The 26,686-nt window shown below is 52.2% G+C and overlaps 1 protein-coding gene across 1 annotated transcript in view; it reads right to left on the bottom strand.

Annotated features, from left to right (window-relative positions):
• The window catches only part of GALNT16 (polypeptide N-acetylgalactosaminyltransferase 16), a gene marked incomplete at both ends in the record, with an annotated part of 88,103 nt that extends 72,751 nt beyond the window's left edge, over window positions 1-15,352 (bottom strand). The window contains one exon of the mRNA XM_080809751.1: window positions 15,011-15,352. Within this exon, the coding sequence (XP_080665877.1) occupies window positions 15,011-15,352 (342 nt within the window). The remainder of the gene's footprint in view (window positions 1-15,010) is intronic.
• Between the last annotated feature and the right edge of the window lie 11,334 nt (window positions 15,353-26,686).

Below are 26,686 nucleotides of genomic sequence, written 5' to 3'. Positions count from 1 at the left end.
ATCTTTCTTTTTTTTTTTTAAGATTTTATTTTGGGTGGCTCAGTTGGTTAAACATACTACTCTTGATCTCAGGTCCTGATCTCAGGGTTGTGAGTTCAAGTCCCAGATTGGGCTCCACACTGGGCATGGAGCCTATCATTAAAAAAAAAAAATTGTAGGGGTACCAACTGAGCCAGCCAAGTGCCCCAAGATAGATATTTTATTTTTTTTTTCTTTAAAGATTTTATTTATTTATTTGACAGACAGAGATCACAAGTAGGCAGAAAGGCAGGCAGAGAGAGGAGGAAGCAGGCTCCCTGTTGAGCAGAGAGCCTGATGTGAGGCTCAATCCCAGAACCCTGAGATCATGACCTGAGCTGAAGGCAGAGGCTTTAACCCACTGAGCCACCCAGGCACCCCCCAAGATAGATATTTTAAAGAAATATTTTTAAAAATCAAAATTACTGCAAAATATCCAGAATAAGGAAAAACTAACATTTGAGATATGGACAGATTTGGCCCTGACTTAAATCACTCACCCCACTCACCTCTCCCTAATCCCAGTCCTATCTGATCTGTCTTTAGTAGAATGTTTGATATTTTGTTCAACAATTCCATTGCCGGGATTCTATCTAAGGATTTGAGACAATGCGTAAAGGTACACCTATAAAGATGTTCATTGCTGTGTTGTTCATAAAAATGAAAAACCGGAAAACGTATTTGGTTGAATCATTTGAAACTGCCAATAGTTGGCCATTTTTTACCTAAAATCAACAATTTCATATTATCCAATCTACCCTAATCTCCAGTGTCCATGAATTGTGATTATATAATCTATAAATATTCACCCAACGAAAATCTAGACAGCCATAAAAAAAACATTTGGAAGAAGACTATGACAGAGAAAGTGTTCATGATACAGTGCTAAATGAAAAAAACTAGTTACAAAACAGCATAAAATATATGATCTCTTTTTTTTTTAAGATTTTATTTATTTATTTGAGAGAGAGAGAGAGAGGCAGAGAGAGCGACAGAGAGCATAAGCAGAGGTGAAGAGGGAGAAGCAGGCTCAAGACACGGGGCTCGGTCCCAGGACCCCGACACCATGACCTGAGCGGAAGGCAGACACTTAACTGACTGAGCCACCCAGGTGCCCTGTACGATTTCCTTTTTAAAAAAATCCACCAACGGGGCGCCTGGGTGGCTCAGTTGTTAAGTGTCTGCCTTCAGTTCAGGTCATGATCCCAGTGTCCTGGGATCGAGCCCCGCATCGGGCTCTCTGTTCAGGGGCGGGAAGCCTGCTGCTTCTTCTCCCACTCCCCCTGCTTGTTTTGCCTCTCTTGCTGTGTCTCTCTCTGTCAAATAAATAAATAAAATCTTAAAAAAAAAATCCACCAAAAAGGATCTGAATTGATTATTCACCAAAATGTTAGTAATAGTAAGCCCAGTCGTGGGATTTGGAGTGATTTTCGTCTCCTTCTCGAATTCCCGTCTTTTGTATATTAAACATGTAAGTGTCTAAAGGGAGAAAAGAGAACAATAGACAGAAACCTCATACCTTTGATCTATCTCGTAAGACTTTGTCATCCCCTAACCCCAAAAGAAGTGAAGAACCCATTTTTACTATTCACGTCCTTTCACAGATGGAACTCAGAGGCTCTGGCTCTCAGTTTTGCTTGCCTGGGCTCCTCCCTGACCCTTCCTTCCCCCCGACCCCTGCACCCCCAACTCTTGGGACTTTGTTGGAGGGAGTGCTCTCTCCAGCACTTTATTTATTTATTTGACAGAGAGAGAGATCACAAGTAGGCAGAGAGGCGGGCAGCAGCGAGAGAAGGGGAAGCAGGCTCCCTGCTGAGCAGAGAGCCCGATGTGGGGCCAGGGGCTGTGCTCCTGGCCACTCTCATTCTGCATCTCAAACAAAGCCATAACCAGAAATGTGGCACCACTTCCACTTCCACCACCTCCAATGCCAGCCCCTCCTCGGCTGATCTTCAGGTGCAGAAGACACGCCTAAGCCCTGAGAACTGAGAATTTAGAATCGTTTTGCAGTTCGCCAGGCAAGTGAAAACAGTGTTGCGTGGGTGACAGGCTTTCTGGGGGGCTAGGGGGCAGGAATCTTGCCTTCAACCCTCCCTCCACTACCCTTCTTCTCCATCTTCATGCAGCTGAGACCCAGCAACCTTGGGGCACCCGCTCTTCCTTTCTCTTCCTTCTAAAATGTTTTTAGACTTAAGGTTTTGGGGTTTTGTTTTTGTTTTTTAATTCTAAAAAGTACAAAGACTAGGAATCACCTGCACAGCTACCAGAATTAACAACTTATTAACATTTTGTCAGATTGGCTTCAAGCCTCTCTTTTCAAAAACAAGTGAAATAAAACATTGCAAATAAAATCAAACTCCCTGTTGGTCCCCTCCTCCGTCTCTCTCCAGGAACACTCACTGCTCTCAGTGTGCTACTTCTCTTCAGTCCATTGTTACACTTTGAGAGACATATGCACACACACACCCCTACATCCGGGAACAAGAGCACAACTATATTACTCTAATTTGCATAAAAGTATACAAAATCATCTGCAATCCCCCCTCTACCATCAAGTGGGGTTTTTTTGTTTTGTTTTTAAAGGGAGAGAGAGTGCATGCCTGGGAGGGGAAGGGCAGAGGGAAAGGGAGAGAGAGAATCATAAGCAGGTTTCATGACCAGTGTGGAGCCCGATATGGGGCTCGATCCCACCACCCCAAGATCATGACCTGAGCCGAAATCAAGAGTTGGACACTTAACAAACTGAGCCACCCAGGCATCCTTAACATCATGGGTTTTTCTTGTTTGTTTTTTGTTTTGTTTTGTTTTAAGAGATTTTATTTATTTGTTTGACAGAGAGAGAGAGATTACAAGTAGGCAGAGAGGCAGACGGAGGGAGAGGGGGAAGCAGGCTCCCCGCTGAGCAAGGAGCCGGATTCGGGGCTCGATCCCAGGACCCTGAGACCATGACCTGAGCCGAAGGCAGACGCTTAACCCACTAAGGCACCCAGGCGCCTCTAACATCATGTTTTTAAGCTCCATTTGCACAGATATATATTGGTCTAGTTCATTTATTTTACTGCTGCCGGCTGGCAGGTGGGTAGGCCTGATCCCTCTTCGTGGAAATCTCTAGGGCTCAGGTAACACTAAGGCTTCCCTGACCTCAAAAGTTCTGCTAATTTGGAGAGACTTAGCCAAGTGTGGGGGTCTCACCCCAGCCCACCCCTTTTGGTCCATACAATCCTCCAAACCTTGCCCCAGCCCCTTGATCTACCCCCCCCCAAATCCGCCCCCAGCTCTGGCAGGTGCCGAGATCACCAGGGCCCTGTTCCTCCCCTGTCTGGCTTTCTCAGTTTCCTTATCCTGACTTGGAGAAATAGAGGAATTAAGATCCTTCACAAAGTGAAGGGTCATCCTGAGAGGTCGTGTGTCTCCCTAGGCTTTGGTGCCAGGCAACCCCGGGTAACTCTTGGCTCTGTTGGCAGGTAACCTGCTCAATCTGAGTCAGGCTCCCTGTCTGTAAAATGGGGATAGTAATACTTAGGCCATAGGCCTGCTATGATGGATAAAGGGGAAAGTGTACGAAACCCAGCTGGCAGGCTTCCGCCACTTACCAGGCAGTCAGAAAGTGCTTCTGCCCTTGTCCTTCCCGTCTCTTCTCCAAGCAACAGCCACAGAGGTCTCTCCAAATGTAACTCTGATCACATCACTCCTTTGCTTATGTGACTTCCCAGGTTAGGTCAAGAAGTCTTTGCAATACCCGCCTTGGTCTCCTGGATTGCTTGCTACAGGAGGAGCCAGCCCCGCACCATGAAAACACTCAAGCAGACATGCGGAGAGACACACGTGGAGAAGGACGGAGGCCCCCGGCCAACAGCCAGCACCAGCCGGCCAGCCACGTGAGAGAGTCGCTCTCGCTCCCTTGGGTGACTGCAGCCCCAGCTCCCGTCTGGCTACAACCTCACTGAGAAACCCGGAGCCAAGCCACTTCCAGATACCTGACCCCACAGAAGACAGAGACTAAGTGATTCGTGCAGCTTTCCGCCATTCAGTTTTAGGGTGATTTGTTACACAGCTTTAAATAAGTAATACGCAAGTTAACAAATGATGATAATTTATATCATCATTACTAACTTGTATGCCAATGCAAGTGTAGCACTTATTACACTCGAGGCATGATTCCAAACACCTTATGGGGATTAACTCGTTTAATCTTCATGCGAACCATCTGCAATGGGGACTTCTGGTATCTCCACTTTACGTATAGGGAAACTGAGGCACGGCATGTTTAAATAAGTTGCAGTAAGTGGCAGAGCTGGAACATGGCTCCAGGGGCTGTGCTCCTGGCCACTCTCATTCTGCATCTCAAAGCCATAACCAGAAATGTGGCACCAAGAAGCAGATGCTCTCCAGTTCAGAGCCCACTTTTAAGGGAGGGAAGATATGGAAAAAAGGGAAAAGAAGCAAACCTCTTCTCTTCTCCCGGCCCCTGCAGGTGTCTACCCTTCTCCTTGGGTTTACAGATCTGTCTTTATCCTGCCAGTAGGCTGGTCCCAGACAAGAGCCAACGCACCTCTCCTGAGTCAGTGAACAAGTGTTTTAAAAGTCCACACAGTGTTCTTTTTTTTTTTTTTTAAAGATTTTATTTATTTATTTGATAGACAGATCACAAGTAGGCAGAAAGGCAGGCAGAGAGAGAAGGGAGGAAGCAGGCTCCCTGCTGAGCAGAGAGCCCGATGCGGGGCTCGATCCCAGGACCCTGGGATTGTGACCTGAGCCGAAGGCAGAGGCTTTAACCCACTGAGCCACCCAGGCGCCCCAAAAGTCCACACAGTGTTCTAAAGCTTTTGTCACATCTCCCCGGTTAGGGTTCCGATCAGCTGAGATGACAACTTCCCTTCTGCATATCTAACTCAGCGCGAGCCTCATTCCTGCTTCTTCTAAGTGGCCAACTTCTTAAAACATGTCACAGGTCTTTAAAGTGGAGGAAAATTCTAAGAAGACAACCTCTTCAGGACAAGATCAAGATACACAAAGCACGTGTCCTACAGTCCCAGTCCGTGCCATTTACAGACATGGCTAATCAGCCACCTCTTTCCCACTCAGTCCCGACTTGGCTTCAGCAGCCTTCTCCCCGCGGGGCTGCGGGCGGCCTCTTCCACAGGTTCTGGGCTGGCCGTGGAGCCGAGACCTATTTATCATTCTGGCTCTAACAGGATAAAGACGAAACACCGAAAGCAACAGACTGGAACTAATCCCTCTACTTTCCAAGGGAGTGAAAGGCTCCCTGCTTCCCTTGCTCCGACCCCTCCTACCCAAAACCCATTTTCATCACAGCGAGAGCTTAGAAGGGATTTTGAAAAGAGAAGAGGCTGCAAGAAAACACTGGCCTTGGTTTTAATGATGGTATGAGGATGAAGGTCCATGCTGGGAGGTGTCCTGTGCCCACAGATGACGGTGCGTTAGGAACCAGACTCTGCAGCAGCAGGACCAGAAAGGACTTACCCCGAAGTCAAGGTAAACTGGGAATGTAGTTACATTCTTCACTTTACATAAAACCTTCTGCCGACAACCTCCTAGCACTTTAGAGAGGGCTCGTGAACACGTGTAAGGACCAGCGCAGTCCAAAGAAACAGAATGGAATTTACATATTTCTAGTAACCACATTAAAAAGGTAAAAAGAAACAGACAAAAATGATTTTAATAGTATATATCATTTAGCCCAATACATCCAAATATTATCATTTCAAAATGTAGTCAATATTTTAAAATCCTTTTCTTGTACTAAGTCTTTGAAATTCAGCGTATGTCACATTTACAGCACATTTCAACTGAGACACTAAATTTCCCCAGAAATACTTGCTCCATATTGACAGTTCATAAACTTTACAGTTCAAAATGTAGATTCCACAAACTTCAGTTCTTCCAAACACTCCTAAAAGTTGCCCAATAATTGAAATGAGTGTTTGCTTTTCCAATTTAAATCAATTAAAATTAAATGAAATTAAAAGCTCAGTTCCCCCTGTCGCACCAGCCACACGTCAAGCGCTCAGTAGCCACATGTGGCTGTGGTCACGTAGTGGTCAGCGCACATCTGGACCATGCAGGGCTCTGGCTACCCAGGGACAGGGGCCACCCTCTACCAGATCCCCTGTGACCAGGCTCTACTTGGCACATCCCTTTTGGCTTATGGCTCCCAAAAGTCCTCCATCATCTTCCCTGGTCCCTGCAGTGTGTGTGCTCTCTCCCTGGGTTCCCCTTCTCCCTCTGGCCTCAGGTCTGGTGAACTATTTGGGGGCTCTGACTCAATCCTACCACTTGACTCCTTTAAGCCATCAACACCAGCCGAGACATCACTAATGGATTGCATCTTCTTTCTCCCTGAGCCTCAGGCAGGGCTCTACCCCAAACCCTTGGATAACCCTCCCAACCTCTCCTACTCCCCTCAGCCTCTTCCCCTCACAACCCCGCAAGGAGGAACTTCACATGGAGGGGAAAAGCTCGTTTCTAAGTAAAGAATCTGGTCAGAGACGTGCCAGGCTCCAGAAGTTATCCCCCACCCCTCAAAACTGACTGAAGACTTGGCAACTTGGCAACATGGGTCCCTTCTGGCTGTGGCCTCCCTGGGCCAGACCCCTTTGAGATGAAAGACCTTGGAATGTCAGAAGTACTCCCCAACAGTTGGTTGAAAGAAGCTAAAAGCCAGCGCTGCTGGGAGAAGATAAAGGGATGAAAATATGAACTCTGAAAAGCAGCCTCTGAAAGGGCATGACTGACAGCGGTCTGGAATTGAGGGTGTGTGACCTGAACCACACAGAGAGCGCTGGCGGCTTTCCGGGGACACATGAAGCCTTATCATACCAGCCACCAGGGCACTGGGGAAGCCACCTGGACATCAGTGGACACAGTCTCAGACAGGCCTAGGCAGAGCGGTCTTGTCCCTGAAAGCAGCCCCTTTCTTCCACTGCCTGCCTGATAAAAAGCTGTGTGGGGTCTTCGATCCTGCCAGGCCTCGGAGGCCACACCATGTCTGAGGGAAGGCCCTGGATGCTTCTGCCCTCAGGGTTCTGCCGGTACAGAGGGGGAACCTGTTTGTACACAAAGACAAGACTTCCAAGTTCCTGCATTGCCAGAAAACATCCCTTCCGGGGTCCCAAATGCACCTGAGGAGAACGCAGTGAAGCAGACGAGGAAACAAAGAGGGACTCAACCAGGTACCATCATATGGAGGAATTCTTCCCACACAGAACCCTCCCTCCCTCTCCTGAGACAGAGCCCTCCCCCACCTTGCGTCACTCCAGTATTTCAACAAGGGCCCCATTATCTTTTGTCTTTTAAATCTCTTCAGGCACCAGCTCCCTCCATTCCCCCCCCCCACCCCTCACCAACCAAGAGAGAGAGAGAGAGAGAGAGAGAGAGAGAACACACACAAGTACCAAGTACCTCACTGATCTCACATTATAAGGAAATGAAGTGTTCCAGCCATAGACTGTTTTTCGAAGAACTTAGTTACCTCTTTAAGAATCAACACTTCCCATTATATTTGATCACATTTCTGGAAGATTTTCTGAACGGAATGACAGTCCGCTGACGTACCCAGCCTCTACACTGGGTGTAATTTATCACTTCCTGATGACTCAGGGACATATTCCTGAGCCTCCTCCCCACAGCCTACAGGCCTAATGACCCAGACTTCCACCTTGGGGCACTTATACCCTTGCTGAGCCTGCCCCAGCCAAGTGCCCTGGGCGCACACCCTGCAGAGATTGTGCCCTGGGCCTTGGCCCTCTGGAACATTCTCCCACTAGATGCCTGTATGGCTCTCTTTCCATTCATGCCACAGCTCAAACACCATCTTATCTGAGAGGCCTCTCCTGGCCATCCTTCTCTCGTCTCTCTGTCTCCTTTTGTGACTTTATTTTATTTTCATGGTATTTATTTCATGGTATTGCCCCCCCACACACACACCTAATGCGTTGTATATTTATCTGTTTATGGTCTGTCTCTCCCAGACTAGGAGGCGAGCTTGTCAAGAGCAGGGCCTTTTACCCAGTTTGTTATCTCCAAGAGCCTGGAACAGTCCCGACACATAGTAAGTGTTCAGCAAATAATTGTCAAGAGAAGGAATAATGACGCCATCAGCACTTCTGACCAGTGTGTGTTAGTTCAGGAAGAGGGGGACTCCTCCAAACTCCTATGGCCCTTCCTGGTTGGTCTTTTGTTGTCAACTGTCGTCCCTTCTCGGTGTAGCCGCAGCTCCTAGCAATTCTCTCATCTCACTTCTTCTAATCTGCTGGATTTGTAACCCTGGAAAAGCTAAAGGCTGCCAGGAGATGGTCAACCTCCTGATCTCCTTCAACTGATTTTTACGATGTTCATTTCCAGGTTGTGGCCTAAGGGCAATTCCACACCGGTCTTCTGAGTCAAGTGCAAGGACGCAGGACTATCCATTCTCTGCTCGGGGGTCTTTGTGGTTTCTTTTCGGTCTCCCCAGATGGCCCAGATGTCTGAAGTCCACCCACAGACACCCCTACGCGTGTGTCTGTGAGCAACCCCAGACACACAAATACCGCAGGCTTCTAGTGTAGCAGAAAGGGAGCTGCACAGCTCCATCAGACAGCGTTTGAAGGGAAGAGAACAGGGGCGGAGTAGGTCCAGCTTATTCCTTATGAGAACTTGAAGGTTTCATGCTCTTCTGCACATGAACGGTCTGGCTCTTTGTACACCTCACCCTCTGGCCTTCTCCTTCGTCTAGGCGCTAGCAGACCTTGAGCCCTGGTTTGGGGACACCTCACTTCTTCAGAAGCAGGTCAACAAAGCTAAAGATGGTTTGAGTTGGAAGGCGCCTCGGAGATCCCATAGTTCAACCCTCATCTGACAGATGAGGGAACTAAGGCTCAGAGAGGGGAGGTGACTCACCTAAGAAAACATCACCCCCTGGGGGCAAGGCTGACCCTAGAAGTGGGTCACTTGGTTTTCATTCCACATCATCTCTCCATCCCCTCACACCTCCAACCCCAGTGGCCAACACCTGTTTCCATCTCGGGCCACTCTGTTCTGCAAGGTCTTGGCCCTGCAAGGGCCTCTAATGGCAGGTGTCACACTCTGAGCGTGTCAAGAGATGTCACCCACCTCTGAGCCCTGGGACATGCTGTTCCTAATGTACACCGAGCCACACCTCACCTCATGGAATGGCAGGAAAGAGACACTGGGGCCCTTAAGCCACACCTGAAGCTCTTCCTCATGGGTCCAGAAGAGTCGAAAGGCTCTCCCTGGGACAGACTTGCTTCCATGTCTCCCCACGTGTGGCCTGAGCCTTATCTTGCCTAGGGAGTATATTCGAAAAGCGTTCTCCCATTTGCCCCCTGAGTTCCAAAATATTCCAGGCTGCCACTCCTACCTATTCTGACATGTTCACAAAAATCCTTCAGGTGGTCACACTGTCTCCAGCCAGATACTGTTCTAAGGTGTAGCTGAAATTCAGGGTGTGGGGGAGGTGGGCAGGCCTGGCTTCAGTCGGGCAGGAAAGCTTTGTGGGCCTCATTCTGAGGAGCAGGATAGACACTAAATACGCTTGCTGTTTCGTGGCTTTGCCTCCAACCAGTCTTGCCCCCCACTGCTTGCCTGCTTGGTGGCTCCAAAGGAACAGGGAGGGGACAACACAGTGGCCGACCGTTATGGGTCTTTCAGTCATCCTCCTCCCTGGCCTGGCCTCTGTGTTCTCAGCCAGCCCTGCTCCCCACAGCGCCAGGTCCCTTGTGGTATAAGAATTGGACCCTGTTTCAAACCCCATCACAGAGTTGCCTGACGTCTTAGGAGATGGGCGACAGCAAGCCTTTTCTATTCCCCTGGCAACTGCTGCTGGAATAAAGTGCTGACCTGTTGACAGGGGGTGTGAAGAGAAACCCTGGTCATCCTTTGGACTGTCCCAGAGATGGACGGTTCAGTGACAGTTGTCCTCTCTCCCTGCAACTTCTACCCACTCGCCCCAGTTCTATTCCTTCACGCCCTACGGAGTAAGTCACATAAACCTCTTGCTTTTTCCGTTGGCTCAATACTGAGCACTGATGGGAGAGTTAGAAGTGTGAGATGTGGTTAAGAAGTTTATTTCCATCGAGGAGTCAAGAGTGATTTTATTCAGCACTGAATACTTTTTATAATAATTATCCCAAAGGGCTTTGTCATTATAATGTTAAAAGATGTTTATTATAAAAAACATCAAGGTGGGGCACCTGGGTGGCTCAGTGGGTTAAAGCCTCTCCCTTTGGCTCAGGTCATGACCCCAGGGTCCTGGGATCGAGCCCCGCTTTGGGGCTCTCTGCTCAGCGGGGAGCCTGCTTCCTCCTCTCTCTGCCTGCTTCTCTGCCTACTTGTGATCTCTGTCTGTCAAATAAACAAATAAAATCTTTAAAAAAAAAACAACAAAAAATGTCAAGGAGCACCTGGGGGGGAGTGCAGTCAGTTAAAGCACCCGACTCTTGGTTTCAGCTCAGGTCTGATCTCAGGGTCGTAGTATCAAGCCCTGCATCGGGGTCTGCGTTCAGCACACAGTCTGCTTGGGTTTCTCCCTTCCTCTTCCTTTGCCCCCTACCACGCTCTCTCTCTTTGTCTCTCTCTCTCTCTCAAATAAATAAATAAATCTTTTAAAAAAATGTTGAGGGGCTCCTGGATGGCTCAGTCAGTTAAGCATCTGACTCTTGATCTCGGCTCAGCTCTCTTGGTCATGAGTTCAAGTCCCACCCTGGGCACGGAGCCTACTTAAAAAAAAATGTTGAAAAAGCCAAAAGACGGATGGGGGGATTACCCATAATTCTACTTTTCCATTGCTCACACCTTGTTCTCAGTGGTTTTTGTGTTTCTTCCCCCACCAAATGTTTATGGAGTAAACAAAAGCTGATCTAAGTACTCCAGGAAAGAGGCGCTGGGGCATCAGCCTTGGTCTTGCCCTAAAGATGCTTCAGGGGAAAGAAGACGTAGCTTGGGCCCCAGAGGCAGAAACACCTCGTTCTAAAGGCACTTCCTACTCGCCTGATTGTGGATAAGTAAGCCTCGGTTTACCCATAGGTCAGCCAGACCTATAATGGCACCTACCTCGTCAGGTCGTTGAGGGGAATCCGAGAGGTTGAAGTTTGTGAGACATCTACCACAGAAGTAGCCAATGAACACAGCCTCCATAAACATCACACAGAGGTAATGGCCTTGACAGAGGCCAGACAGGTACAGATCAAAGAGCACAAGTGTCGTTTAGAGGAGAGACACCAAGGCCCGGCAGACCATTTCCAGAGCCGTTGCACACCGTCTGCGAGTGCACCCAGGAAATTATCTGATTGGCCTGCGCCCCTCCACATCTCCTGAAATGGCACTTCCAGACCCAAGGGCTTCCTCTGCTCCCAGAGCTGGTAAACTCGACTACCAGAGAAGAAAGCCAGGCCCAAGGCCTGGAGCGGCCAGTGCGGGAACTACTGCTACTGCACAGAAATATGGCGCCCATCTGAAGAGTGAGCAGCACCTTAGAATCCTGGGACCTCGGGCCTCAGGCCTCCCAGGGAGGTGACTCTTGGGCTTTCAGGCCCTTACCAGTCTTGGTGCCTCTGTGCTGTCCCCAAGTCCTACAGGAAGGTCTCAGCATGACCCAGGCTGGGACCCAAGTGACGGGAGACCAGGTGCTTCCCAATCTGAGTACTTTGGCAAGGGGAGCTACGGGTGATCTCGCATCTCCCTCCCCATCCTCTGTCTTGTGTGTGGCACCTAGACAAATGAAATATAAAATCATTTTCTGTCATTTAGGCAAACCCTATTTCACAGTTCCAAAATGCACACATGATACATAAAATATGAACCCATCAAGATCTTGTTGAAGCTTCCACTCTCAGGGCACAGCACCAGAAAAGCCATCCATCACCCGTGTCGCCTCCTGCTCGGTGAGCAGGGATCCCTTCGAGGCCTGGGGGGTCACTGCAGGACCTCCTCCTGACAGGGACCTGTCCCTCCACAAGCAATAAACCTCACAACGCCCTTCTGGAAAATTCCCTTGAAGCCAATTTATTTGCTTCTAGAAATGAAGCTCTCATGAGCTTGTCTAAGGATCAACAAACCTTAGAAATCATTTAACCCCCATTTGACATAAGATAACCAAGGTCCAGGGATATAAATATTTTGTCCATGATCATCAGCAGGATTTGAATTGAGAATAAGAAAACTTGTGCCTGGGGCACCTGGGTGGCTCAGCTGGCTAAGTGTCTGCCTTCAGCTCAGGTCATGATCCCAGGGTCCTGGGATCGAGTCCCACATCGGGTTCCCTGCTTGTCGAGAGAAGTCTGTTCTCCCTCTCCCTCTGCCTGCTGCTCTGCTTACTTGTGCTCTTTATCTCTGTCAAATAAATAAATAAAATCTTAAAACAAAAAAACCCAAAACAAACAAACAAACAAAAACCTCGTGCCTAAGACTTTCACGGTTCCAAAGAGGCAATGTTGCAAATGAGTACCCCTTTCCTGAAAATATTCGTAATGGACAGTCTTTTAAAAATATGCCTGCAAAGTGAAATTCCGTGTAGCACCTTAGCATCCCACCCATGCCTCTTAGAGAACTAGCATATGGAAAACCTGGGTGCCAAACCAATCACAAATGTTCTTCCCGACTGCGAGGTCTGAGGACCGAAGGCCGGCCGTGTCTGCTCAGCTGCCTGTTTTAGCGGCTGTCCAGGGCCAGCATGCATCAATGTAGATTCAAGTGGATTTCCCCAAATCCACTGCCTTGCCCAGAAAAAACGGCATGGAAAAATCACGAGTCCTGCCACATCGTCAGCAGCCACTTAGGGACGGAGTCAGTATCTCCCTGTAGTTTTACACATTCCGTAACCAATTTTTCACATCAAAATTTGTGACACATGGGCTGACAGCAGGACAGAATATTAAAAATCAGGACCTCCCTGAGAAATCCGGGCCATACGGTTGCTATGCCGACACCCCACAATGCCAAACAGCGCCTCCAAGGTCTAGAAGCAACTTGGCTGGCTTCGAATAGCCCAGACATTGTGAAGGCAGAGCTGCCCCCCCTGGCCCAGGCTGTTAGGCAGACCCTCCCTTTCCCAGCTCTGCTCTCCAATTCCCCAGGGGAGTGATGATGACGCTTGTCTGAATTTTCTCAGCCTCTGTCAGCAGCGCTGGCCACATCATTCCCTAAGAATTTGAAAACCCACATGCAGCGTCCTGGCCCAACTAGACAGAGACATGTTTTAGAAGGGCAGGGAGACCAGGGAGAGGTTCACCACAGCGTTCCGGGAGAAAGCAACCCTCAGAGGCACCTGCCTCTTTTAGGCAGGACATAGGGTTCAAGCCCCGGGGAAGATGAACATGCATTCCCCTACCTCCTTAGTTATGCTCCGGTTGGAGCCAGGAACAAAACACTAGGGTGGGGGACCTGGGTGGAGGGTGAAACTTGGCTGCTCCCAGAGATGGGCAGAAATCCTACTTCATTCGCCTAACAAGTACTTATTAAGTCTGGCTGTGTGCATCAATATGGAGATGTAAGAAGCTTCCAGCATAGTCCCTGCGTGACAGCCTATATGACTAAGAACCCTCCTGAAGTGAAATACCTCAGAAGATAGGAAGACAATGCAAGGCTGTGTCCAGGGAGGTGTGTGACGGGGGACCAATGTCTACGCAGCAGAACAGAGCTAAAACTGAAGAACAGAGAGGAAGGTGGCCATGGCCCACGGTGGCCGGAGAAGAGGCTGTGGCTCACTCCTCGGAACTCCCACTCTCCCTCTCTTCCTGCACCTCCACTCCCTGGCTCCCGGGATCTTCTTGATAATCCTTCACACTTTAAACTCAGCTTCCAGTTCACAGCCCTGCTCCAATCTGCAGCAAGTCGAACCCCATGGGAACAAGGAGAGGGCCAGAGGTTGTTCATGGGCGCCCCCTCACGACCTCCAATTTCCTCCCCTCAAAACTCGGCCCGGGCCTCCAGCAGAGCCCGCTCCCCCCCAACTCCCCGGCCCCCCCACCATTCCAGGGCTCTTGGTTTGAGCGGCCCTCCTGGCAGATCTCCCAGCAGATCTCGAAGGGCAAGGAGGAGTGAGGAGACGTCCAAGAGCAAGGTCAGGATTCTGAAGGAGAAGACGATTGTGAGGAGACCCCTACTCCAGCTCCGCTCCCACCGGCAGTTTCCCTGGGCTCTCTTCCTTCCCTTCCCCTTCCTCTCTCCCCTCCATTCTCCCCTCCCCCTCCTGCTCCAGCTCAGACCCTCTTCCCCACATGTCACCAGAGCGTCACCAGAGCGAAGGACAGAACATCTGGCCAGCCCGCCTCTCCCCAGCCAATCCAAGCCCACCTACCCTGAAACCCGGGCTGGCCCTCTCAGGGTGTAAGAACAGGGTTGCTCGGATGGGTCCTGCACAAGCTCCCTGCAGGTCTGGGGCCACTACTGGTTTGGCCAGTTCCCACTCCACTCGGTCAGTCTGCCCAGATCCCAATACCCTGGAGTCTACACTGGAGGATTTATGCTCATCAGCTTTTCCGTCCAAACATCCTCAAGTGCTCTGGAAACAGTTCCTAGTGACAGGGACCCTGGGCTCAGAAGGGAACACGCCACCTAATCAGGCTCACCCACAGAATTCAGTTGGAGAGGGATCTGGGAGTTGGGGGAGGGGGACTGGGGAAAACCCACAAACCCCAAGGTCTCCGGAGGCAAAGCTAGGAAATACGGTTCCCCTGCAGGGTTTTTTTTTTTACCTCTTCCAGAGGTGGGGAGGGTGGGGGGGGGGTTGACAAGACATGGCATCTGGGGCAGGTTGGGATTATGTGAACATTTCCACACCGACACCCGCCTCCACCATATTCCTGGGGCGCAGCTGCCTTTGCAGAAATATCCCAGATTCTACTTCACACAAGCCTTCGACCTCCTGAACCTGCATCTCCCCTCCCAGAGGACCTTCGCACTCCTCCCTCCCCAGGCCCAGATCTTTTCCATCAGAATGGCCACCCAGCTCTACTCTCCCCCCTTGGCCCCACACTTTGCTCTCCCTCCTCTTGGTCCTCTTCTGGCAGAGCTGCCCCAGCACAGCAGCTTGTTCCGAGGGTCGCCCCAGGCTCTCGCCGGCCATCGGCCCCTGTCGGAAGAACGCGGTCCCCCGACCGCGCATCTCCGCGGGTCCCGGAGCCTCCCGCCTCAACAGGTGCCCCTGCCACACATGGCTGTCACCCGGGGCCCCGGCGGAGGCGGCGACAGCAACGCCCCCTGCAGGGCGGCGGGGGCTCCGCACGCCCCAGCCCAAGTCCCCGGAGCGCCTAGGGCCCCAGCAACGCCGCGGAGGCCCCCGCCGTGCTCCGCCACCTTTGTTTCCCCACTGGCGCATCGCGGAGTTGACGGCGAGAGAGGGAATCTCCCAGCCCTAGCGCACACACTGCCAGCTCGCCAGTCGTGATGGACCCTCGTGTTGGGGTGAAGGGCGCATACAGGAAGAGACCTTTCCCGGACCCAGAGAACGCCGCGGGTGCAGTGGGGACTCGAGTCCTCCGTGCGAGAGAAGCAAGTTCAAGTTGATCCGAGCCGAAAAGGGGGCGCAAAGCCCGGCGCAGCCCCTAGCGACCCTGCCTTACCCAGCGCCCCCACCCCACGTCCTTTGCCCCCCGGAGACTAGAGAGGGGGTGCGCACCGCCTCCTACGCGCTCAGCCGCGCGAGGTTACCAATGCCGGCTCGCTACGCGCAAGGTCCAGCTGCCTTCCTGGGGCGGGCGAGGTGCGGACTGTCCCCGGCCCCCGACCCCCAGCCCCCGGCTCCGCCCGCGCAGTGCTGAGAGAGCCACGTTCCCAGTCGCGCGCGTACGCCGGGCCCACCAAACTTGCAGCACTTTCTCCCAGCCCCCATCCGCTGTCACCCTCCCTCCATCCGTGCGCCCTGGCCCGGCTGGCCCGACAGAGGTTGCCATAACAACGGACAAGAATGCTCCAACATATACAAAGCCGGCAGGGCGCGGCGGGCACGCAGCCCCCTGCCCCGCGCCCTCTGCAGCCGCGCGGGGCTAAGGACGCGCGCCGCGGCTCCCCGGCCGGCCGCCCGGCGCGCAGGGCGTACTCACAATGAGCGGGATGGTGCGGTCCTCGCGGAGCTGCTCTGGCCTCCCGCCGGCCCTCTGCGCGCCCCGGCCGCCGGAGGATGCTGCGTGGGCTCGGTTGTCCTGCCATAAGTAGTAGAAAGTGCCCAGGATCCAGGCTACGGTCAGGATGGCGATGGCATTGGCGCGGATCTTCCTCATGGTGGGCGGGCGGGCGCCCCGAAAGGGGGCCCGGGCCGGTTGCTCTCGGGGCCGGGGTGGGGGCGCTCGCAGCCCCAGCTGTTTGTTTTCGCTCGCGCCTGGCTGCTCAGTCCTGCAGAGCAGAAAAGGGAGAGAGGTGGGGGGTGGGGGGTGATAGGGAGAGACAGGAGCGCGGAGCGATCCTCACGGTCCTAATGCCCTTCAGCCCCGAGCGCGCGCGTCCCCCGGGCGCCCATTCATTCGCGCGCAGAGCCCGCCCAGCGCTCCAGCCCCCGTCGGCTGCCCCGGCCGCTGCGCACGGGAGAGGAGCACGGCGGGTGCGAAGCGGCGCTGGAGCAAGGCCCCGCGAGCCAGACGCCCGCGGTGGAATGGCGACGGGCCAGAGCCAGCCTCTGCTCCCACAGCTCAGCGACCGAGCGCCCGGCGCCTGCCCCCGCGCGGCCCTGGTCGGTCCCGCCTACCTCCGCGCACCCCCGGCCCGAGCGGCCCTGAGTCACCGGCTGGAGATGCGCGACCCCGGCCCGGGCCCGCGCCGCGAAGCTGCGGTTCTGGGCTGCGCTCGGAACAGCGCTCTGGCGCCGGGTTTAAGGTGTGTTCTGCGAGGCCTTGGGAAGGGACGGCTGGGCGGGAGGAGAGTCTGGAGTTTGCCCCGGAATCCTCCGCAGCCTAGGATTCCCAGCCGCCCAAAGGCCCGCCCCGAGGAGGGATTGGAAGCTGGTGCACTTGACATTCGAAGAGAGCGGAGGGAATGAGACTCGACTTCGCCGCCGGTGAAAGGATGGGGGTACAACTACCCCCACATCTTTCGCTGGCCTGGGGCTCCCAGCTTTCAGGAGTCTTCTCTCCAGACCTTTCACTGTCCCCTGAACAACCGTGGGTATCATCACCGCTATTTGTCAAGGAGAAAGGAGACCAGAGAGGCTGGAAGATTGGCCCGAGGCCACACGACTAATTAGTGGGCAGAGCCCAGTCTAGAAGCCATCTCTCCGTTTGCACTTTCCACAGAGTGCAAAACACGGTGGTGAGACACAGGCACAGAAATCACAGAGATTTGGCCCCAGCCCCGGAGGCATTGAGAATCCGATGTGAACCGCTCGTGTTCAGAGCAAAAGGCAAGGTGGGCTCCACACAGTGTCCGGCACAGAGCAGACTCGAAGTGGGTAAATGTCCCATAAACTGAGCAGGGATCACAAAGGAAGGAATAATGAATTACAAGGTAGTCTTAGAGGAGGCTTCTCACAGAAGGTGGATAAACCTTTGAATAAATTCTTAAAGATTATTTATTTATTTATTTGACAGAGATCACAAGTAGGCAGAGAGGCAGGCAGAGAGAAGCGGGGCTCTCTGCTCTCTGAGCAGAGAGCCCGATGCAGGGCTCAATCCCAGGACCCTGGGATCATGACCTGAGCCAAAGGCAGAGAGGATTTAACCCACTGAGCCACCCAGGCGCCCTGAATAAATTCTTAAGAGGCAGGGCAGGGCAAGGTATTGGATGCCTGAGTAGTGAGAGCAAAGGTCCAGAGGATGGCAGTGCTTGATGTGCTCCAGAAAAAAGAGCTGCCTGGTATTGCTGGGGCCCAGGATGCTGGAAGGGACTTGGGAGTTGACTTTGGGCAGGCTGGTCCCTGGACGCGGGCAGAGTTAGCACAGAGTTTGCTTCTTGCTGGTGCTACTGGACACTGGCTCTCACAGAGGGTCCTGGCCCACATTAGGTCCCGGACTCTAAATGAAGCAGCCTCAGGACTCAGGCAAAGGTGAGATCACAGCCCATGTCTTCCCCAACCACCGCCATCAGCAGCACTCATTTTTCCCCATTTCTCCAGCATGCAGGACCGAACCGTGCGTGTAAGAGAGGCCCATTCCGTTTCTGTTGGAATGAAGGAAAATGAAGAAAGAAAAGCCCAATGAGTTCTTGCTGCAGAAAGATCATGGTCGCTACTACAGTACCCTCTTCCTCACTCCAAACAAGACTGCGAGGACACGTCAACAAGTCCAGAAACAGCATCACCGAGAATAGGACCCTGGAAAGAGTGTACAAAGAGGGTCTCACAAAGACTAGCAGGGACTCCGAGGCCTGAGGCAGGTGGCAGTCAGGAGTAACAGGAGATGCTGTGGAGACGCCACTGGCCCTGGAGCCGTGGGCCAGCCTTGCTCTCCTGGGTGTCTCTTGCCTGGGCAGTTTAATTAGACCACCAGAGGGGCCAGGATTCATCTCCATAGAGAAAAACACTGTCAAGCCAAGCCATTCTTGGTTTCCCCAGGAATCATGAGGCTGATCCAGGAGTCATGCCCTCTGTGGGAAGCCAGGAAAAGCTTGCTGCCTAAGAGTCAGGCCCCACGGGCCTTTCCAAACCATAAGAAAATGTAAGGGAACTGCCTTCCTCGTGCCCCCGCTTCCACACGGGCTCTCGGGTCAGCAGAGTGGAAAGACTTGAAGGATGGCCCTCTGTTGCCACTGGCTGCTTCCCTCAGCCCAGCCTGTCCTGTGCCTAATTGCCTTCGGTCTTGAGAAAACCAGGGGAGAGGCTGTGGGATCCAAAGACAATACATCAACCCTTAGTGAGAAGCTCCAAACTCACACCTAGGCATGGGGGATGAAGCTAGAAACTGCAACCGGGCTGATGGGGTTTCTGGTGGCTCTAGAAGGAGGGCTGTATGAGGTGAGGGAGGGGGAGGAAGAGGTGGAATTTGGCAGGATTTCCACAGGTCTCACCTCTTACTCCCCAGGGTTCGGTGGTGAGGGTGCTATACTTCTGTATGAATTGTCACTCCCTGGTAGCTCTGTCTGGAAGAGAAGGCTGTCTGCCCCACCCCCACACCCCCCCATGTCACCACCACGAGGAAAAACCCACAGGGACATAGCCTCTCTGAATGACGTTAGACTTCACAGCCATCCCTCCCTCAGATGGACGCAGTAAACTTCCCGTGGCGGGGTAGGGGGTAAGGAGGCAGGTCACTACCATGCTCATTTGGCTGACAGAAATCTGACCTAGGCAGAGGTTAAGCAATGGGCCTGGAGCCACAGGCACATTGGGAACTTGGGGCTGCCACCTCAGCTACAGCCCAAGGGATTTGAATCCTAAATAGGTACAGGGCTGAAGCTCAGCCCTCCCCGAGATGGATCGCAGTGTTCAGAGATGACAAGGGGCGTTGTTTCCTCTCTGATCCTAGGAATGGAGTCCCGCGGAACCAGAGAAGCAAAGCGACACCTAAGAGACTTGGTGCTGCCCAGCACTCACTGAACCAGGGTGGTAATAGTAGCTGAGGTTCACTGGGTACCCAGCAGGGGCCAGGTGCTGAGCGGGCTCCCTACACCCATCTCCGAAGCCCTGCAACCTGCAGACCTGGACTTGAGGATACTCTCGGTGGCGGTGGCAGAGAGCCACCCAGCAGGGAGGAGGCGGGGCTGGATTCGAGTCTGTTCCCCCTGCCGGTGTCTGGGCACCAGTACAGGGCTTCCAAGCACACTGGGCAGTCTGCAGGGTGGTCAGAAGTTCTGCACGCAGGGACCTCCCCTCCCCACAGGGGCCTCCATTTTCTTCTCTGGAAAATGAGGGATGCGGGGAGACGACCTCCAAGGTCCCTCCGACTGTGCCCTTTAGGACCGCTGGTTCCTTGGGTATTGTCTTCCGAAATGTGGCACTGCTCCCCACATGGTTCTTCTCTTTCAAAACTGTCAAAGCCAGCACTCAGGAGCCTCAGCTGGGCAAAGCTAAGTGCTCCCCATGCTCCCAGAGGCCCCAGGGAGCTCTCTGTCCCCGTGCATTTGATGTGTGGGTGGATCACAGAGGGGAGAAAGGCTGTGGAGTTCAGGCGAGACCCTGGCTCTGGACTTGGACAACCAGCATTCAAATGCTGGTTCTGTCCCGTATTAGGAGAGTGGCTTGGGTGAATTCTTACCCTCAGTTTCTTCACCTGTAAGGGGCATTGACAGCCCTTAACCGACAGCACTGTTGGGAAAGGTAGGAAATAAGGCACGGAAATTCCAGTTCTGGTAACCATCCCCATCCCAGACCCCCACCCCACCCCGCGCCTCTCACAGGCACTGCTGCGGGCTCCTGGCGATGGGGCTCTCGAAAGGCCTGCCCAGGGCACATGCGGGGACTGCTCACCAGGGCTGCAAAGGAGAACAGACCCTGGACAGGCCCAACAAGGATAACTGTCCTGCCACATCAGGGCATGGCCACTTGTGTCTCCACAGCCTGTGTTGAGCAGCCTGGAGGGGGCTGGGGAGAGGCAGCATGCGGGCCCCCAGCTGCTGCTGGGTGTCCATTCTTGCCAGCATACCCATTACCCTTGCAACTCGGTCAGCTTGGAAGCCTCTTGCCCTGTCTGCAGCTGCAGCAGGGACCCGGACAGTGGGTGAGGGGGACTTGTTAGACCACCGTGTCTGCTCTAAGCAGCAAAGAAGGCAGACATGGTGAACAGAGCGTATGTTACCAGGCAACAGGCACTGTGCCAAAGCAAGATCTCAGAATACTCACAATGACCCTGTGAGGAAGGGGGAACCAGACCCCCTCTCTTGCACAGACAAAGGGGCTGGTGCCTGCAGGAGTCCCTCAGCCCCACTGGGGGATCATTGGCACAAACAATCCCCACAGCCAGCAGGCCGCACTGAAGGCACCACCTAAGGGATCATTATTTCTAAGCTAAGTTCCTTATAAACCATCAAGGAGAGGACCTGGCTCTTTGAAAGGAACTCCAAGGGGCACATGGGTGGCTCGGTCATTGAGCGTCTGCCTTCGGCTCAGGTCATGTCCCAGGGTCCTGGGATCAAGCCCCGCATCGGGCTCCCTGCTCGACGGAGAGCCTGCTTCTCCCTCTGCCTCTGCCTGCCACTCTGCCTGCTTGTCCTCTGTCAAGTATATTAAAAGAAAAAAAAAACTTAAAAAAAAAAAAAAAGGAACTCCAAGAGTCTTATCAGTCATCGTTCTCCTATTTGGCTTTTCAGATCAGTGTCTGCCGTTGGGGTGTAAGCTCCATGAGGCCAGAAGTACTTGTGGTTTGTTCCTCATGGTCTCCCCAGCACTTAGAACAGCTCGGCATATAGCCACACATAGTACGTGCTCATTAAGTAGTTGTTGCTGGAAGGGAGGGAGGGAAGAGGAGCGGGTAGCTGTGTGCAGGAGTAGAGCTGAGAAAGGGAGTGACTCCTCTGGGGTCAGTGTGGGCCAGTGCGGGGACTCACTCAGGTTCCCCAACAGTGCTTACAGGGAGGGGAGCACTGCCCCCGTCCCTGTAACCCCAGGACCAGGGGCCAAATGCTGTGGCTGCAGGATGGCAGGGTGGGACATGGGAAGCAGAAAGGTCAATCAGAATTTGGGAGGAGTGACCCTGGTTCTGATGGATAACTCCAGGAATATTATTACTAATCATGAAAGGAGCCAGCTGTTGCATTTGGGAATAATAAGATTGCAGAGGCTGAGGGTTAATTAGAAATGTGTCAAATGCTTTTTCTTAACAGTAAGGAATTTCTACAAAGGAGAAATGTATAAAGCCAGCTGGTCAGCAGAATTGGTCCTGGAGGCAGAGCTCTTTCCAAGGCCTTCCTGACCTCCCCATCTCTCGGGTGCTCTCCTTCATCCCTTCCCCCTCTCCACAGCCTCTAAGGAGATGAGTGGCAAAGGTCCTCAGAGCCAAACAGATGGCCCAAAATGCCAGGGCAGTGTTTGTCACATGCCCATCTCTCACCCTTGAATGGGAGTTCCTCTGAGCAGGGCCTGGCAGCCTTCTTTTGTCACCAGTTTCTAGCACAGTGTTAGGGCTTCGTGGTTGCACTCCCTGAATATTTGTGCAACGAGTGAATGAGTAAATACCTAGGGTCCACCCAAGGGCTGCTGCTACTCCCCATTCTGTCCCATGAAAATCCCACAAGCCTGCTCAGATGGCAGAGCCTGCTTACATAGGGTGGTATGCCCAGTCCCTTTCTTTCCTTTCCTTCTTGAGTGCCTACCATGCCAGGCAATTCTACGTTCTAGGGATATGAAAATGAACAAAACCTGACCGCAACTTCCAGAAGCCCAGTAACTGATCATGGGGAAAAACACATCCATAAGAAGATATAATGGAACTCTCTAGAAGCACAAAGGGGGCTTCTCCAAGTAAGAAGTCATCTGAGAGCTGAATCTTAAAGGGCAGGCAGGTAGGCAAGAGTGAAAGGGTGTTCTGGGAAGAGGAAGAGGCAAACAGGACATGAGGATGTGGAAGTGCATGGGATCGCAGGAAATGCCGAGGGGTTTGGGGGTATGGGGTAGGGGGTGGTGATGGTAACAAGGGCAGAGGTGTAGGCATTGACCAGTTAACAGATGTCTTCTTTGACTTTGTAGGACATTTGGACTTACTCTGGTAAGCCATGGAGAACCATCTAAGATTTTAAACCAGGGAGTGACATGACCAGTTACAAATTTTAGTGAGGAGGCTGGAGACAGGTGGTGGCAGGGGGTCACAATGATACTGTGATGGTCCAAGCAAGCAGTGCCGTGGGCCTGGGTTAGGGCAGAAACTCTGGAGGAGAGAGAGAGGGCAGGCTCAAAGGACTTGGTGATCAGTTGGAAGTGAGGTTAGAGAAAGGGATGAAGAATAGCATGCACAATTTCTTATGTAGCAGACAAGTGCTTTGGTGTTAAGGTAACCCACTATTAACTGAAACAGGAAATGCAGGTGGAGGAACAGATTTGGGAGGCATGTTCAACCGAACCGGAGCTCTCTGCGGTCTGTCCACAAAAGCAGCTGTAAATCCAGGTCTGGTGATGAGGAAGAGGAGTGGAAGGAGCCAGGTCAGGCAGAGATGAGAAAACCAGAAGCACAAACTGGGGCAAATGTGCTGGGTGGCTGCCCATGCGCCCAGCACCTAGGCATAGGAGAGAACCATGTGCATCAGAGATTAGGACTTCTGGATCCCTCCAGTGAAAACGAAGCCATAGAGAATTGGTGGTTTTTTCCGCCTCCATCGGATGCCATGTCTCAAGGCCCTGGACCCAAGCTCTTGGGAATACTCATTTCTTTATCAAGGACCTCATTACCTGGTACATATTAGAACTGACCCCTAGACTTAGGGCTGGAGTGAAATTTGGCTGAGAAAGAGATTATGTGGTAAGACCAGAGAGAATCTGAAATGCAGAGACCCCCAGCCATGCTCCTATGCCTCCTTTAGTCTAACTGGGCCTGTAGCTGGTACCTCCATCTTCCCTGAGAAACTTGGAGGTGGAAACTAAGGGAATGTTCCTGGGATTGGTACATCTTTTGAAGCTCTCAGCAAGGCTGAAAATATCCATCGATATATTTTGAAGTGTAATTTCCACTCCCTTACCAGCCAAAATAATTGAACAGGAAGAAAAAGCTGTTAATGCAGGAGGCGTGTAACATCAGATCCACATTGCCTGGAAATTTACCATTTCAAAGCAATTGAGGGTTTTTACTGCCAGTGTTTATAGTCATACATGTCCCCTCTCACTGAAGCCATCAAAAGGCCCATCAATCTGGGTTTGGACACTGAAATCATTCAGTGTCTGGAGCGAATGTCAAAGCAGGCAGAATTTTTAAAAATTATCCTGCCATTTTGTCAGCATATAAATCATGGGGGTGGGGGAGTTGTCTCCTGGGAGGCGGCGTAAACAGTTGGGGTTGCCAGTGCTCCTGGATCCAGTGGTGGCAGAGCTCCCTGGTGGCATGGCCAGGCACACCCTCCTCACACCCTCAGCATCTCTGATCTGGGCTCCATGCACAGATTGTCCTCTTACTTGAGTCTGGGTGGGCACTTCTCCCTCCTGCTCAACAAAAAATGCCTGCCTCTGCCTCTGGCCCAGTGACCCCAGGTCCAAGGGGTGCACGTTCCTCAGGAGGGGAGTGACATCATGCTGCCTCTTACAGCCTCTGCCCAGCTCAGCAGGAGAGACAGGAGACCTTGCCGACTTTCATCTTCTGTCCGCTGCCACTGCCTGTGTGTATGTGCGAGCATCATGCACGCATGTGTGCAGTTTTTCAATTAGAATGTGACTTCAGGCTTTCCTGGAAATTACTGATTTCTTTCCCTATTTTGTATCCAATGGAGGAAATTTCTAAACCCATGCCCAATCATTTGTCTTTCATTTTGGGATCCCTATTTTTCTAAAGGCCACTCTAAAAGTGCCATTGCCTCACTTGGTGACCCTGGAAAAGTCACTTTCTGGGCTTCTTTCTTGTGTTTGAAATGAAGGCTTTGGTACAAGGGACTCAGAAGGTCCTTTCTAGTGCCAGCATTTTAAGAGTTTATTTAGTTATTTTAATATTTTAAACCGTTCCTGCCCCAGCAAGAATTATTGGCAATAAACGGAGACACAGTTTTCTTTATTATCATTTAGTCCCTCCACACACATTACATACATACATATACATCCAAACAATTTAAAATAGTCCATTGGGTCAAGAACCTAAAAACTTCTGGATTACAGCAGACCTAAAAAGGAGAAGTAAGAAGAATGTACAAGAAATTGGTACATCTAGGATGCCTGAGGAGGGGAACTTGAGAAGTGGGAGACTTCATCATACATTCTTTTGTATCCTTTGATTTCTTTGCCACATGTGTTTATTACCTCTTTAAACATTTTTTAAGCAAGGGAAGAGTTTTCCTTTCTCCTTCTCCAACCACAAGCCTCTCTGCAGCTCACTTGCTGGGGGGCAGAGGAGACCAGGACAGGGCTGGCGTCATGGGCCAGAAGCCATTCCTCAGCCCGGGCCCTGCTCAAGACCAGTCCCATCCCGCCAGCTGGCATGGCCAATAGCTGCCCCATGTGCGTGGAGGGGTTCCGTGGGTGGGCACCACTGCGGGCTGCCCTTGCCGCGGGCACTCCGGCTGAGCAGTCAAAATGCTATAGGGACTCCATTCGAGGCACTCCAGGAAGATGCTAACTCTCCCAGCTCCAGCAGCCTGTGGGCAAAGGGGCCCAAGAGTCCAGCAAACGGGGAAGTACATGCATCTAGCTTTAAATTCTCCAGATCTTACCATTCCCTTTCAATGACAGATTGCTTTTTGTTTTGTTTTCTGTTGCTAATATAACAGGAGGGCAGGAACATGAAAGGAAACAGAAGAAAAGGACCAGAGATGCATGGAGAGAAAGGGTCTTTAAGGCTCCCCTTTCTCTCCCCGCCTGCTACCCCCCCACCCCCCACCCCCGCTGCTGGCCTCTGCTTGGCAGAGCTGGGCTGCAGCATCTCTAGCAGGTCCCGTTCGCCTGGTTTTCTCCCCTAGTGTAGCTCCTGCTCAGCTTTTCCTTGTGACATCCAGCTGCCACTCAGCCTTCTTCTACCTCCTTTTCTGATTATCACCTTCGAAGGGTGCTGGCCATCACTTGTGTCCCCTACTTTCTTCCACCCTCCTCTGACTCACCCACTTCCCTGCCACACTGCCCAGCACCACCCAGACTGGTGCTGCCACCTGCCCCACAACTGGGATAGGATCCTCCATCATCCGTTCGAAGTCCCTGTACCCGACTTCTTTCCGGGGTCAACTTTGTCCCCCAGCAGGCTACAGGAAGGTGCGGGCAAGAAAACAACCTGAGAAGCCATGGCAGAGTCAGATAAGGAGCAGCAGATGGAGACACACACTTGATAGAGTGGACACAAGAGATGGAAAGATACAGAGTATGAGGAAAAACAGCTTCGGGGAAAGAAAAAGCAGACAGCGAAAACCAATAAAAGCGTAATGAGTACTAAAACCAGAAAGGCCTGAAGAGAAACCATCTGGGGAGCAGCAAGCGGACGCCTGACACCAGTGGAGTCAGGTCAGAGGGAAGGAGCAGGAGGGCTGGGGCGAGCAGCATGGGAGGGGCGGGAGGCAGGAGGCATGGCGCAATGGAACCCTCTCGGAAAGGATCATTCACCTCCGGAGCTGTGGGGCTTACTGGCTGCAGCGAGCAGAATCTACTTAAAACACAGCAAGCATTTTACCTCGGTCTGTTTCTCTGTCTAGAAAAGGCTAGAGCCAAAGGCTTAGGGAACCATTCCAGCATTAGGACCCCACATGGACGACAGAGCAGAGACCAAGAGATCCTTGCCCCCTCTGGGAATGAGCCTCCAGGCCACTAAACTCATAGGTATTGATCCAAGCCCCAAAGGCCACTAGTGTTATCCACTTCCACGGGGAAGGCCTCCACGACTTCCTTCATTCTGTCTTCAAGCTTGTCAGAAAGCAGATGCTGTTCAAATGTGACAGCTGCACTAAAGGGATGCTCACAGGGAGCTCCCTGACCAGTGGGAATATTCGCGATGATGCCTGGAGAAGCCTTGGGTGATCGGATAACAGCAAGACAAAGAAGAGAGCACCAGAGAACATCGCAGATAAAATGGCCCCAGGGAAACCAGATGGGACTTGAACTGGAAAACACAAACAGCCTCACTCCTTTCCCTGGACTGTATATCTTTGGGAAACTCTAATCTGGGGAACACCTGACTCTTTA

This window comes from Martes martes (genome assembly GCF_963455335.1).
Source record: "Martes martes genome assembly, chromosome: 7".
Taxonomy (NCBI): domain Eukaryota; kingdom Metazoa; phylum Chordata; class Mammalia; order Carnivora; family Mustelidae; genus Martes; species Martes martes.
Note: the sequence above shows the minus strand (reverse complement) of the source record. Positions and strands in the feature narration are given on the sequence as shown.